General features: G+C 47.0%; 1 protein-coding gene across 1 annotated transcript in view; it reads right to left on the bottom strand.

The window, feature by feature from the left end:
• Positions 1-15,299, bottom strand: part of sntg2 (syntrophin, gamma 2) — a 523,724-nt gene that overhangs the window by 14,635 nt on the left and 493,790 nt on the right. Inside the window, exon 15 of the mRNA XM_072500541.1 lies at positions 4,389-4,481. Coding sequence (XP_072356642.1) covers positions 4,389-4,481 — 93 coding nt within the window. The remainder of the gene's footprint in view (positions 1-4,388; positions 4,482-15,299) is intronic.

The raw sequence follows: 15,299 nt of genomic DNA, 5'->3' as shown, positions 1-15,299 counted from the left end.
GGGCCCAGTCCAAAGTTGTGCCGGTTAGGAGAATTGGTCATGATAAAATTGACCAGTAGGCTCGGTTGGGTAATGGGGATTGGGTGGGGGAGTGGGCCTGGGTGGGGTGCTCTTTCAGAGGTTCAGTGCAGACTCGATGGGCCGAATGGCCTCCATCTGCACTTTAGGGCTACTATGGTTCTATGATTCTAAAAGAAATCTCTGATCAGAAGCAAGGAACATCTGATGCAAATGTATCCAGAGTGTTTTGATGACTGGTTGGATGCTTTGAAGATTTTGACATCACTATTGATCAAGCAATTAAAGAAATCAGTGATCATCCGTCACACAAAGTATCAATGGAACTAAAAGTATAGCTTGAAAGAGAATTTCAAGAGCTGGAAGAATAGAAAGTGATCTTCAGAGTCACAGAGCCTGTAACTTTAATTTAATTCCATCAAGGTAAGAAAATGAATAAATAAGAATTTGCCTGGATTCCAAAGATCTTGGGCTGGATTCTCCGCTCCGCCACGCCGGGATGCTCCGTTAAGCCGGCTGGTCAATGGGGTTTCCCTTTGTGGGGCAGCCCCACGCCATCGGGAAACCCCCGGGCTGCCGGCAAAATGGAGCATCCTGCTGGCAGAGAATCCAGCCCCTCAAATCAAGCTATGAAGAGGAATCTGAAGGAGAATCATACAGACACGAGATGGTAACTCTTTTTCTCTTTCCACAGATACCACCAGACCTGTTGAGTTTTTCCAGCATTTTCTGTTTTTCTTTACTCTATTCCAACACCGGAAGATCACACCAGTAATGACAAGGGCAAATGTTTTCAGTAAGTTTGTTGCCAGAAATGGTACTGGAAAATGAAGTTTGGCGCGGAATCTTCACTGTCAATATTCTATATACCGTTTGGTCCGCACAGATTCATACATCTACCTTTTGGCCTATATGCCAGTGAGGATAAATCCTAGCAGAAAATAAACAACATATAGAGGGCATAAAGGAGCAGTCAGCTGATAGCTGATGGTATCCAGATCTATTGATCATGACTACCATCTACATGAATCTATAAAGCAGGAAAGCTGGGATAAAGCTAAATATGGACAAATGCTTTGTGAAGGTGACTGGATGTCAGGGGCGGGATTCTCCCCTACCCGGTGGGGCGGGCGGTCCCGGCGCCGAGAAGTGGCGTGAACCATTCCGGCGTCAGGCTGTCCGGAACGTGCAGAATCCTCTGCACCTTCAGGGGCTAGGCCGGCGCCGGCGGGGTTGGCACCTCGCCAACCGGCGCGGAAGGGGCTTGGCGCCATTCCAACCGCCGCCGAAGGGCCTCCGCCGGCCGGCGCGGGTTGGCGCATGCCAACTCTGCTGACTAAAGGGACCTCAGCACAGGGGCCGTCTGACTAAAGAGAACCCCCCACAGAGCTCCCTCAACCACAGACACAACCCCAACCCCCTCAGAAAAGAGACCCATGTTCGGAAGCTAGAGAGCAGTCCAGACTCGGGCAGTGAAAAAAATTACAATTGTAACACTCACCTTGAAGCTCCACCTGTCCATTATTCGAAGGAGAACAGCTGTGATCTATGATTGGAATGCACTTACGCCTCTTTGTTGTGTTTGTAAACTTTTGGGTTTCAGCACTTAAGAGTCACTCATCCATGAAGGGAGATGAATAAATCAAGGCTGCAGATGGTTCATGCAAGCTGACGATCACAGCCCACTACTAGAAAGTTATGAATGACTTGCACCTCATGGATCTGAGGGGTCTAGACGCAGGTCACAGATGTTCTCCTTCCAGCAATGGACACGTGGAGCTTCAAGGTAAGTGTTACAACTGTAATTTTTCTTCACTGCCCCTGTCTGGACTGCTCTCTCGCTCCCAGGCACGGGTGTCTCTTCTGGGCAGGGTGGTGTCTGTGGTGGGGGGGGGGGGGGGGTCCTTTAATCATGGTAAATCCCTGGGGAGGACCTGTGGTCAGCGGGTCTTTGTGGGGGGTCTTTCTAGTCAGGGGTCTCTGTGGGGGGTCCCTTCAGTCAGGGGTTCTCTGTGGGGGCCCTTTAGAGGTTGCAGGATCACTGGGGGAGTTGTGCCTATTTCAGATAGTCCCTGGAAGGGTCTCCCATGTTAGCGAGCCCCTGGCGGGTCTACCTATTACAGGGGTACCTGGGGGATCTCCCTTGTTAGGGAGGGTGTCTTCCTCATTAGGGAGCCAATGCGGGGGGGGGGGGGGGTGGGAGGGGGTGTTCTCCCTATTACAGGGGTCCCTGGAGTGGTCTCGATCAGTAGAGTCCTGGGAGGGTCTCTCTCGTTAGGGAGTCGTGGGGGGTGGGGGGGGGGGGAGACGAGGTCATTGCAGCCCCATAATTGGGGGAGGGGGGGTCCCAGGCAATCCATGGGTGGGGGACTGCTTTGTGGTGTGAAGGGCGGGGGAGGGGGTGGGGGCGGTGGCGACGGGACTTTGCTATCGGGCCACTCACTCAAAATGCCAGCCCGATGATAGAAATCCCTCAGGAAAAGCTCGTATTCCTTGCCATGCATGAATTTGCATGGCAAGGGAAATGGATTTGCGCTGCTCGGGAGATCATAGGTTGGCACAATTCTCCACTGGTAGGGAGTTTGTGAGACTGTGGGCACGAGCTACCGGCCACGCTGCATCAAACAATAGTACCGCAACGTGGCCGGTGAATTATGGGAGACCCCGCTCCCAGGATCTACACTGCTCGCCACACCTCGCGAAGTCTGAAGCGTGAAGCCACTGAAGCATGAAGGGATATGAATGGATCAAAGCTGCAGATGGTTTGCACAAGCTGTCAGTCACAGACCACTATTCAAAAGCTGTGATTGGCTTGCAAATCTGTTGGAACCGGAAGTAGGCACAGCTAACGGAAATAAAGTTTCCATTCTCTAACCTTTTCTTACATTGACACACCTCTATGAGAACTTCCATCAACCTCTTTTGCTCCAAGGAGACCAACCCGAGTTGCTCCAAGCTAACCTTGTATTTCTCCAAGTTAATCTTGTATTTTTCCAAGCTAACCTTGTACTTCTCCAAGTTAACCTTGTAACTCAACTGTCTTATCCCTGAACCATCTGAAAAAAATCTTGTATGCACCCTCTCAAGTGCCTTCACACCTTTGCTAAAGCAATGGTAACCAGAACACAATACCCTGATTGAGAAGAACCAGAGCTTTATAAAGGTTCAGTATAACATCCCTGCTTTTGTGTTCAAGACTTATATTCATGAAGCCCACGATTCCATAGGCTTTGTTAACTGCTCTCAATGTATTGCCAAATTTCAAATGTTGGCATGGTTGAGGCTGGGTAAGGATGCAATTTAAAAATTGTGTTCCAGGATGGCATCTCCGGATCCTATTCCCTGTGGGAGAGAATCCAATTTTCTGTCCTTAAGCCAATTTCTTTTCAAATCTAAGTTGACACTGAGCCTCCTATTCTATGAGCCTCAATTTTATTAACCAAGCTTTTAATGGGTATTGTTGGCAAATACTTTCTTAAAATCCGTACAGACAACATCCACGACATTTCTTTCATCCATCTTCTTTGTTATTTCATCAAAAAACATCAGATACAAGCTACATAAATCCATGCCTGCTCGCTCCCTCATTAGTTCAATCCTCTCCAAGTGTGTGTTAATTTTATTCCCTGAATATTATTGGTAAAACCTTCCCTGCCTTTGGTGTTAGACTGACCAGCCAGTACTTTCTAGGAATGTCTTCCCATCATTTCTTGAACAAGGGTGTCACATTTACCACCTTTTGATCCTCTGGGATCTCCCCTGTATCTAGGGAAAACAGGAAGATTATGGCAAGTTCTTCCATTACCTCCATCCCCACTTCTCCTAGCAACCTGGGATACAAACCATCCGAGTCAGGTGTCTTACCCACTCTGAACATAGCCAGCCTTCCAGTATGTCATGCCTATCATGCTGCGTTTGTTCAACACAAAACTTAATTATGCAGTTCTTCAGCAGAGAAAAAAATCTTTCAGCAATTCTCACGATTATATCTGCTTTACATTTTTTTTTGCTATTGGTCATGTCTGATCTACCCAATAAACATCAATATTTAAATTATTTAAAAACCTACTGCAATAAAATCTACAATATTTTCAATTTGTAATCATTATATGAGTATCTATAATTATGAAGTGCAAAATGAGTATAAGTCAGAGTTTGGACTCTCTGAGGTAAATTTTCTGAGTCAAGCAGCCTTGTTTAATGTGAGCATGGGCTGTAGGTTATTCTATGATAGGCTGAGGGTGATTCAATGACCCACATACCCTCTAATAGAGTTAACTATGGAAGCTCTATCTCACAACAATTTACTCCGAGAATTATTTTGCTTCAACTTCAAAAACAGTCTCGCATCGCACTTGCTATTTACTCACCTTTGTGTTACTATCGACACAGGTAAATCCAGCAGTGAAGTCTATTGTGAAGGAAAGTGTTTGGCTTTGCCAGGTGCACCCATATGTCTTAGACTAGTAAAAGGAAAGACAGATATGTTATTAGAGGAACATCTATTTCAAGATATATTAAAAAAAATTGACAAATCCTTTGTACATCGCCAAGCCAAAAAGCAACAAATAGGTATGTTATCACCATTAAAGCATCTCTGAAATGACAGGACAGAAATTACTCAATGGTTGAGTTCTCTTTCCCAGCTACTGGATATTTCACAATGAACTGTCTGCTATGGGTTAAGAATCATGTTTGAAAACATTTTTGAAGCAATTGCCTTTATTATTGTGATTCCGCACACTGACTCACATACTGCTGTTGTAACAGGGGAATTGTCGCAGGATATAAAACCATGTCAATTATTCAGAACATACTGTCCCTCTGCTCACTGGCTGTGCTAATCTTCTTTGAAATTAGTGTCCGATCATTTTAATAAAGTGTCTAACATGAACCAGTCTGGGTAATCAGAGAGAAAATTCAAACTAGCCTATTCATGTTCACCAGAATTCAGCATTCAGACTTGCCTCATCTGAATCAATGCTGGTACTCGATCTCTCAATTTGATTTTCTTTTTAAAGAGTGTTTAAGTTTATCTTCATCGCCTTTTTAACACTCGTCTGCGATAGGCTACATAACTACACTGATCATACTTCAAAGTAATTCATTGTATGGCAAATGCGTTGTGACATTTCTTAGCTCATGATAAGGCACGATTTCCAAATTTCTTCCTTCAGCAGTTCAATATGCAATCAGTTTAGGGTTTATTTAAAGGACTAAAAAAGCAAAAGATCAGAATCAGCGCATTTAAAACGATCTACCTTTGTGCTGTGTAGGTGCAGACTTAACCTTGGATTGAAATGCAAATCTTACTTGCTGCAGAATATTCACAGAAGATTTTGGTTTAATTGATCAGTACAGTATTAATATTTCAACCCGTTAACATGATTGCATGAAGTTTATTTGTCTGGTATTGTGATGACAGAATCATAGAATTTACAGTGCAGAAGGAGGCCCATCGAGTCTGCATCGGCCCTTACAAAGAGCACCCCACTGCAGCCCACGTATTTACCCTATCCCGGTAACCCAGTAACCCCCACTTAACATTTTTTGGACACGAAGGGCAATCCACCTATCCCGCACATCTTTGGACTGTGGGAGGAAACCGGAGCATCTGGAGGAAACCCAAGCAGACACGGGGAGAATGTGCAGACTCCGCACAGACAGTAACCCAGCCGGGAATCGAACCAGGGATCTTGGAGCTGGGAAGCAATTGTACTAACCACTGTGCTACCGTACTGCCCCTTGGTGATGGTGGCATAAGATGAATTCAGTTCTTTTATTTTGATAACACACAAATGTAACTGTGTTAATATGTGCACTGCAGGGTGGCACAGTGGTTAGCACTGTCAGAGACCGGGGTGACTGTCTGCGTGGAGTTTGTACATACTTCTCGTGTTTGCGTGGATTTCCTGCAGGTGGTCTGGTTTCCTCCCACAGTCCAAAGATGTGCAGGTTAGGAGAATTGGCCATGCTAAATTGCCCCTTAGTGTCCAACGATTGTAGGTTGGATTATGGGGATAGTGCAAGGGAGTGGGACCAGGTGCAGTGCTCTTTCGCCAGAGATGGTTCGGGCGCCATGCTGTGGTCCCTCGTGGGTGGCGATAATGTGCTGGCACCCCGTGCCGGCATGCAAAACCGGTATCTGCTTGCATTTAAATGTATTCAACATGCTTGGCCCATGATGCTCTAGGCCTCCGTGACGCTCCGCCTCTTTCAGGTGGAAGTCAGGCGAGTGTGATTTGCCACAGGTATTTGCAAATGGGACTGGGTGCCATGGCTGCTGAGCGGGAGAGAGAAGGTAAGCAACGTTTTAAAGTCTGTTAAAAATTGTAGCGCCTACTGGGGGGTGGTTGCCAGTGCCTGGGGGAATAGCTGGGAGTGACTTGCTGACAGCTCCGTGGATTCAGGGTGTGCCCCTTGTGATTGGGGTGGTGTGGCACAGGCTGGAATGAGAATGTGTGGGGACTGGAGTGCTTACCAGCAGCTCCAGCTTGTCAAACTCTCCAGCACCAATTCTAGCCCCAGAAAATCCGACGCCGATGGGAATGAGAATTACTCTAGATCCACGTGGGCAGAACGCTGGCCCATTTGCATGTCTTGAATTGCTCCAGAAATAGCGTCCCCAATGGGAACACGATCTGCACGCAGGTCAGCCCCAGCGCCAACACTTTGGACACGATCTAACGGCCACACTGCACCAGACCCAGGACACGTCGCAGCTGATAAATCTCAGCAGAGGCCTCTTGCGAGATTTACGTGGCTCTCTACGCCTTGCGAGATCTAACAGGATCTTGTAAGATATTGTGATCTGGATCCTGTCAAACAGGTTGGGACTTAGATTTACATATTAAAGTGTGCAGGAAGACTCACTTTAATATGCACTCGTCAGTGTTACCCATGGGGCGGGATTTTACTTCGTAGATCCCGAGCGAGCACCGATTAGCACTGGCCTCCACAAATGTGTACCGGCACTTGGGGCGATCTCCCATGCGATTCGGCACCCTTCCACCCTGGTGCTGCCACCCCAGTGGCCCTGGCAGGGACATTGCCAGGCTGGCAGTGCCTAGGTGCCGGACGTAATTTTGCCAGCATTGGGAATCGAACCCGGAGGTGCCCTTATGAGTTAGGGAGAGGGGGGGGGGGGGTGGACGGGGGGGGGGTGGACGGTGCTATGACCTCCTTATAGGGGCGTTATGGTGATCCGGAGGTCATGGTGAGGAGTCTAGAGATCAGCGCACCATTTGTAAATGACCCAGAACTCTTCCTGCACTGGGTAACGGAGCTCGTTAATGCAGGAAATGGGACTGAGTGAGGCCTCGCAGACCGTTCCTCACCGAGGCCCCAGAATGAACCAGATTCCCATTTGATTGCGGGGATTTTCTCAACGCTGCAAGCCAAATGGATTGAAATATCTTCAATGGAATGGAGGATGGAGATATAAAAATATCTGCAATTCTCTGGCCTGCCTCTGAACACTTTTGGGCCCTCCCTTGGTCATGTGGTTGGAGTTTAGGTAGAATAGAACTTGCACCCACCTCCAGGTGGTGACAACGATGTTCTTCACCTGTTTATTGAGGGACATCAGGCAAGTTCTGGAGCAAATGACAGCACTTGGGACATCTGTATCCTGCAACTCTTTATATCCTCCTCACAACTTGCTTTTCTATCTATCTTTGTATTGTCAGCAAATTTGCTCACATCTTCATGGCAACCTGGGAAAAGCTGGATACATTAAAATTCAGAGCAACAGTCAGCTTGACAGCCACAGGCAATACGGTCTTTGCCTTGCTCCACAGTTGCAGTTGTGGCTGCAAACGTGAGTCACAACCTCAAGGTGAGATGTCCCAAGCATTGATCTTTGCTGAAGTTTAGATACGGGAGTTATTCCGCCAAAGATCCTCTGCAGGTAGGCCACCAGTCTAGAGCCCCCCCCCCCCCCGCCCCACCCAAACACCCTCCCATCTTCTACTTCTTTCAGAAAATGCCCTGTTGTCTGTGGGCTTTACTCATTCTCCCAGTCATACTTAATTACAAGAATAAACCACCATGTCTGGAAGCAATTCGTTCCTGCACAAGCCTTTATGTCACCAAAAAGGTATGTCAGCACCAGCAGTTTATACCACTTGCTGTAAATCATTGCATCTCTAGGCAAGTAGAGAAATGCATCCAAAGTACGCAGAGTTTGACCTATAGGAAGCAAGAACCCAGCAAATAACCTGTCATTTGGTGAGCCCTTCGATTAACACTGGACAGGTGTTGGTGTGGGAAGGTTCTTTATGCCATTTGATGTAAAATGACAGTGCTTATATCAAGGCATTACATATTGATTGAAGTCACAATCTGCCTGCTCTGCTTTGTTCTGCATGCCGTCTGTGGTTGCTAGGCGCACCTGGGCGAACCCCTTTACAAACATGGCCTCCAGCACACTTCCTATCAGAGCTGTTCATGCCTATCATGGACAAAGTTTTGCAGTTTTGCTCCTAGAAAATGTCATGAAATGCAGACACACACATAATGATATACAGACAAGCAGCTAATGGACACAGTGAACAGGACATGACCAATAAGCAGGCAGGACACTCAGGGGTGGGATCTGACTATAAAAGACACGAGGCACTCACACTCCGCCTCTTTCCACTGATGAACATCTAGAGAGTCAGTCAAGGGTGTTGTTACAATGTCACACCTCCACCACATAGCTAAGAGCTAGCCTGGTTCAGTCAGACAGAGTAACCACACTTAAGTTAGCTGAGAGTCGAACTCACAGAGAACTGTGCTAACTGTGCTATTAGTTCAATAAACCTGATTGAACTAACTTCAAAGTCTGGAGTATCTTTCTGACCAAGGCTATATCCAGTTGCACCCAGTGTTAGACCAGTGTACCGAACACGACATGATACCAGGAGACTACTAATTTAAGGTGGCTTACCCCAGTCCGTTCCGTGACGACCAGCAAATGTATCCCGGCACCATGGAGAAGATTCAGGCTCCTCACCAGCTCAGGACCTCCGGCGATCTCAGTGCCAACTGGCGGACATTCAAGCAAAAGTTTCTGCTGTACATCGAAGCCTCAGACTTCGAGGGTGCGTCTGATGCAAGAAAGATCGCGCTTCTCCTCTCAACAGCGGGTGATCAAGCCATCAAACTCTTCAACTCGTTTAACTTCACCGAAGGCCAGGACAAGACAAAGTTTCAGACCATCCTGGACAAGTTCGATAGTCACTGTGAAGTGGACACCAATGAAATCTTCGAGCGCTACATATTCAAACAACGTCTTCAAGATAAAGATGAATCTTTCAATGCCTTCTTAACTCGCCTCCGCATGCTAGCGCTGTCCTGTAACTTTGGTGATATTGCTGACTCCATGATCAGAGACCAAATCGTGTTTGGAGTTCACTCTGATCCTCTGAGAGAGCAGCTCTTAAAAATCAAGCATATGACCCTGCCAGTCGTGATTGAAACATGTACAGTGCATGAGCATGCAAAAAATCGGTATTCCCAATACAAATCGGCTGAAAATGAGAAACTTGTCACCCACGAGGCAGTGAGTGTGCAGGCCATCTCCCGGATGCTGCGCCTCAGCATTGAAGACAGCGGCCATCTCGCCCACTTTTCCCAGAGCCCCACGCATGCGCGATGCGAACGGGATAATGAAGTGGCTGACACTGCGCAGGTGCACATGTCTGACGACCGCACTGCGCATGTGCGACGACGTACACCGCGTCACAACGCCGACGTCATGACATGCCCGAACTGTGGCAACGCGCACTTAAAGGAACACTGCCCTGCAAGAAGCAGGCGATGTTTAAACTGCAGGAAGCCTGGGCACTATGCAGCCTTGTGCAGGTCTGCACCACCAGTCAGAGGCCAGCGCTCCCAATTCCGACGACGGCATGTCCAGAGTGTGCAACAACGATTACAGGATTCTGATCCTGGCAGTACAATGGATGCAGAGGACGAGTGCCTGGAGTCTGCACACCGAGTGGGCTTCATTACCACGCGTGAACATGCCACCCTAACTCATCTCGCATTCAGTCCATCCTCGCTGTGGATTCGGAGGACGAATGGCGTACAGTGATGCAGGTCAACCGCTGCTCCATCTAGTTCAAGCGGGACACAGGTGCTTCTGCCAACCTCCTCTCACAGGCAGACTTCAAACGCATCAAGAAGCCCCCAAGGTCCTTCCGGCAGCCTGCCAGCTCCTGGACTGTAACGGTAATGCCATCACGACACTGGGGTCCTGCCATCTACTCATCTCCAACCGGAGTACCCATGCACGGCTAAGGTTTGAAATTGTCAAGCCAGACAGGGCATCCCTACTGGGCGCGCATGCCTGCAAAAAGCTAAACCTGGTGCAGCGGGTTTATTCAACGACATCCTCCAACGTGGATCTTCCAGCTGGTATTGACGACACTCAAGTTCCTAGGACACCAGATCTCTCAGCAGGGCGTGTGCCCCGACACAGACAAGGTCAAGGCCATCACAGCCATTAAGGTCCCGGAAGACAAGAAGGTGGTATTGCGCTTCCTGGGCATGGTCAATTTTCTGGGCAAGTTCATACCAAGCATGGCCTCACACACCACGGCCCTACGAAACCTAGTGAAGAGGTCCACTGCCTTCGAGTGGAAGGCGGTCCATCAGGCAGAGTGGTTGGAACTGAAATCCAACCTCACCACTGCACCCGTATTGGCATTTTTCGACCCAGACAGGGAAACGAAAATCTCGACAGATGCGAGCCAGGATGGCATCAGTGCGGAACTGCTGCAATGCGATGACACTTCATCCTGGGCATCGGTTGCCTACGTGCCTACGCCCACCAAACAAAGGTATTCACAAATCGAGATGGAATGCCTGGCCTTCTCACTGGCATTCTCAAGTTTCACGACTATGTCTACGGCCTGCTGACATTCACAGTCGAGATGGATCACAGGCCCCTGGTCCACATTATCCACAAGGACCTTAATGACATGACGTCTCGGTTGCAGCGCATCCTCCTCAAACTCAGAAGGTACGACTTTGACCTGGTCTACACACCTGGCAAGGAGCTCATCATTGCCGATACACTGTCCCGCTCCATCACCGTGCCTAGTGAACCACTGAACGTCATCCGCCAAATTGAATCGCAGGTTGAGTCACAGGTGCAGCTGTGTGCTAGCACCCTCCCAGCATCTGATGAGAAGGTGATTCGTATCCGTGAGGAGACAGCTAAAGACCCCCTCTTGCAGCGTGTTATGCAACACCTAGCCAATGGCTGGCAAAAAGGGCAGTGCCCTCAATTTTTCAATGTAAAGGACGACCTGACGGTGGTTAATGGTATCCTCCTCAAACTGGTCCGGATTGTAATTCCACACAGTCTCCAGAGCTTGGTGTTCCGTCAAATCCATGAGGGTCACCTGGATGTGGAAAAGTGCAGACGCAGAGCCAGGCAGGCTGTCTAATGGCCCGGGATCAGCCAGGACATCGCGAACATGGTCCTTAACTGTGCGACCTGTCAACGCTTCCAGTAAGGAGACACTTCAGCAGCATGAAATCGAAACCTCTCTGTGGTCCAAGGTTGGCATCGCCCTCTTTCATGCAAATGGTCGCGATTACGTGTTAATTATTGATTACTTTTCCAATTACCCTGAAGTCGTGAAGCTCTCAGACCTCACATCTCGGACCGTCATCAAGGCCTGTAAGGAGACGTTCTCCAGGCATGGTATCCCACTCACTGTCATGAGTGACAATGGCCTGTGCTTCAGCAGCCATGAATGGTCTCTGTTTGCCCAGTCGTATCAGTTCAATCACGTCACTTCCAGCCCACACTATCCGCACTCAAACAGAAAAGTTGAGAAAGGGGTGCACATAGTGAAGCTGTTCATCTGCAAGGCCACGGATTCTGCATCTGACATTCATCTTGCGCTGCTTGCATACAGGGCAACCCCACTGTCCACTGGCATATCGCCAGCTCAACTCCTGATGAACAGGGACCTGAGAACGACAATTCCAGCCAGACACGTGCTCAACCTGGATCACCTCCCGGTGCTGCAGAAGGTGCAGCAACTCCGAGACCGGCAAAAACAGGGCTACGATGCTCATGCCACCGATTTGCCCGTGTTATCCCCGTCAGACACTGTTCGGGTCAAGATCCCTGATGGAGGCTGGTCAGCTCCAGCTGTCGTTGTGCGACAGGCTGCCCCCCGCTCGTACGTTGTGCGTCTGGCTGATGGTTCTGTTGTGCAACGAAACAGACGGGCACTGCGCACAGTTGCCTGCCCGCAACCACATTCTTCTCTGTTTCGTTCGGTTGTTTTGCCACCTCCTGATACCTCGACTCACGAGGCCACCAGTCAGGCTTCAATCCCGCCCATCAAGGCGCTGTCGTCCCCACCACCACGTCCGGCGGTCGACGAGGATCAGACACAAGCCACAGAGACTGGACTTATGAACATTTGTTCTGTTTGCTATGTTCTGTGTTCTTGCATTAGACAGCTGTTTTCATATGTACATATGTTCACATCCACTGCATGTATATATGTTGATATTGGCCTATTCTTGTAAATACGTTCACATATGTCATCCAAACATGAAAAAAGGGCGATGTCATGATATGCAAACACACACATAATGATATACAGACAAGCAGCTAATGGACACAGAGAACAGGACATGACCAATAAGCAGGCAGGACACTCAGGGGTGGGATCTGACTATAAAAGACACGAGGCACTCACACTCCACCTCTTTCCACGGATGAACATCAAGAGAGTTAGTTAAGGGTGCTGTTACAATCTCACACCTCCACCACGTGGCTAAGAGCTAGTCTGGTTCAGTCAGACAGAGTAACCACACTTAAGTTAGCAGAGAGTTGAACTCACAGAGGACTAACTGTGCTATTAGTTCAATAAACCTGATTGAACTAATTCAAGGTCTGACCTAAGGTGCATCCAGTTGCAGCCAGTGTTTGAACAGTGTACCTAACACGACAGAAAATGGGCACCACACAACAAAACCTTCCTTCTCCCAGCACCTTGACCACTGACCAGCATTGAAAATAAACTTGAATTTAATATAATTTGGGAGATCGACGTGACAAATTTATGGACAGCACACATTTGTACTTGAAATAATGTAGCAACTACCCGTGTCATGTAAGTACTTTAAATCCTTAACCAGGTTACAGCTGGTCTAAATTGTAATGCAGACAATGTCATCAACAAGGGAAACTGCACTATACTTTATATTGGGTTAAATATCTTACCACTGCATTAATAAGCAGTAAATTGATAATGAAGAGTGTGAATGGTTCAGCAGCATGAATTATTCTGCTTGTTTTTAATATCTTGTTATTATAGTGATTGTTCTATTCCCAAGAAGGTCATTCTTTGATGATGTTCTATAATCAGCCACTACTGCACCATATTATTATGTGTTAACTTCTGACTTTTACTTTGCCACCTACCAGCTACTTTTGCTTTGATTGCGGCAGTGATCAGTGACTTATTTTGTGGGTGGGGTAAGAGGGTGGTGCATTAAGCACTAATCTGTCCCTTATCAGTTTGTGGCACAATAAACCAGTACATTTGTTTGCCTTGCTGTTGGATTTTCACTAAACAAGAGCATTTTTAATACAAGCCATTGCACAACATCATAGTGCGACTAGTGCGACTAATACGCAAAGAAAAGTCAAATTTTCATTCCAATGATTTGAAAACAAAGCAAAGTTGTTGCTATTTGTTTGGTCAACTCTGCCAATTTCTTATTTGATAGCCATGATTAGACTAGGGACATAACTGGGCAGCACAGTGGCAAGGTCTAGGCCACTGTCCTTGTGGAGTTTGCACATTCTCCCCGTGTTTGCATGGGTTTCGCCCCCACAACCCAAAGTGTGCAGGGTAGGTGGATTGGCCACGCTAAATTGTCCCTTAATTGAAAAAAATGAATTGGGTATTCTAAATTTATAAAATCATAAAGACTAGGGACTGATGCGACCATCAATTCACACGAGACGATTAGTAGAAGTGAACAGTGGTTTTAATAAGCTAGATCTGTGCCTGCCTGCGACTGCACTGTACTGTGTGCCGCCTACAGGCTGCAGGTTTACATACCACCTCCGAGGGGGCGGAGCCCACAGGGGCATCAACATAGTACAGTACAATACAGTGGTGAATTGCAGTAGCAATACGTTCACCACAGGGACATAACTGGCTGCTCAGAACAGAAGCCCCTTAGTCATTAGGGGTGGCAAGTGTATTAAGAATTCAAAATGGCTAAAACACCACGTGTTCATGTATATAATGTCAAAATGTCGGAAGGCAGTTATAAATGGGTATCCCTGTGAAGCATATTTCCAAATACGTAAATGTTCACATTCCTCAAAGGAGTACACTGCAGCAAGCCCTGAAATAAAGTCAATATTATGCTGGAAAAAATTTGGAAGAGTTGAAATGTTGGCCCTTTTGAAACAAAATGGAGTCCATTACAAAATGGCTGCAATACTGAGCTTGCACCAGATATTATTCTTTATGTCACTTCATTACAAAACTTATTAAAATCAAGAAAATGAATGAGTTCATTCAACAGAATATTTCAAATGCTAAAACTTTTAACCACATTTCCACTCCATAATAGAACAATCAAGTTTTATGTTTTATATTTGATTTTATTTGAACGTGTGAACCACTATTGTGGTAACAAACCTGAGCATTATCCTTTGTGAAGCATATTCACATCAGGTCAAACAGTACTCACAACCAAAGATGTGAATATTAATATGAAAGGCAAATCTGCCATATTGTACCATTTGCCATTCCAGCTGATGATACGATGAAAAATAAATGGGTGCAGCAGCGACAAGGCCTTTAAATGAAAATCTGCCTGACTGACATGTAACGTGCCTATCATTTCTTGACTGGGGAAAAGGTATTCAATCAATAACATTAACCTATTCTAAATGGAAGGCAATAACTGGAGAGACAATTAAGTCCAAGTTAGCCAGCAGTCAACCACTGGGAATCAGCAGGAAAGAATCTTGCTCATCAGCAGGTTTCGCCAGATGGCAGATGGTCTACTTGTCCTAGTCTTTAGAATCTTGGTTAGGATAAAGATGTTTCCCAGGTCAATTGAACCTCTTTCCTGGTAGGAGACATAAGTGGGCGTAACTAAGCTAAGGCTGAAATCGTAAAATCCTACAAGAGAAGTGGGAAGATGTTTTGGGAATAGTGATTCACAATTGTTCTTCTGTTAGAAATGGATGGTAAAGTTTCTAAACCAATACTGATGAATGATTATTATATAAA

The sequence above is a fragment of the Scyliorhinus torazame genome, chromosome 4 (assembly GCF_047496885.1).
Source record: "Scyliorhinus torazame isolate Kashiwa2021f chromosome 4, sScyTor2.1, whole genome shotgun sequence".
NCBI classification, from domain to species: domain Eukaryota; kingdom Metazoa; phylum Chordata; class Chondrichthyes; order Carcharhiniformes; family Scyliorhinidae; genus Scyliorhinus; species Scyliorhinus torazame.
The sequence above is the reverse complement of the archived record's forward strand: the minus strand, read 5'-3'. Positions and strand labels throughout refer to the sequence as shown.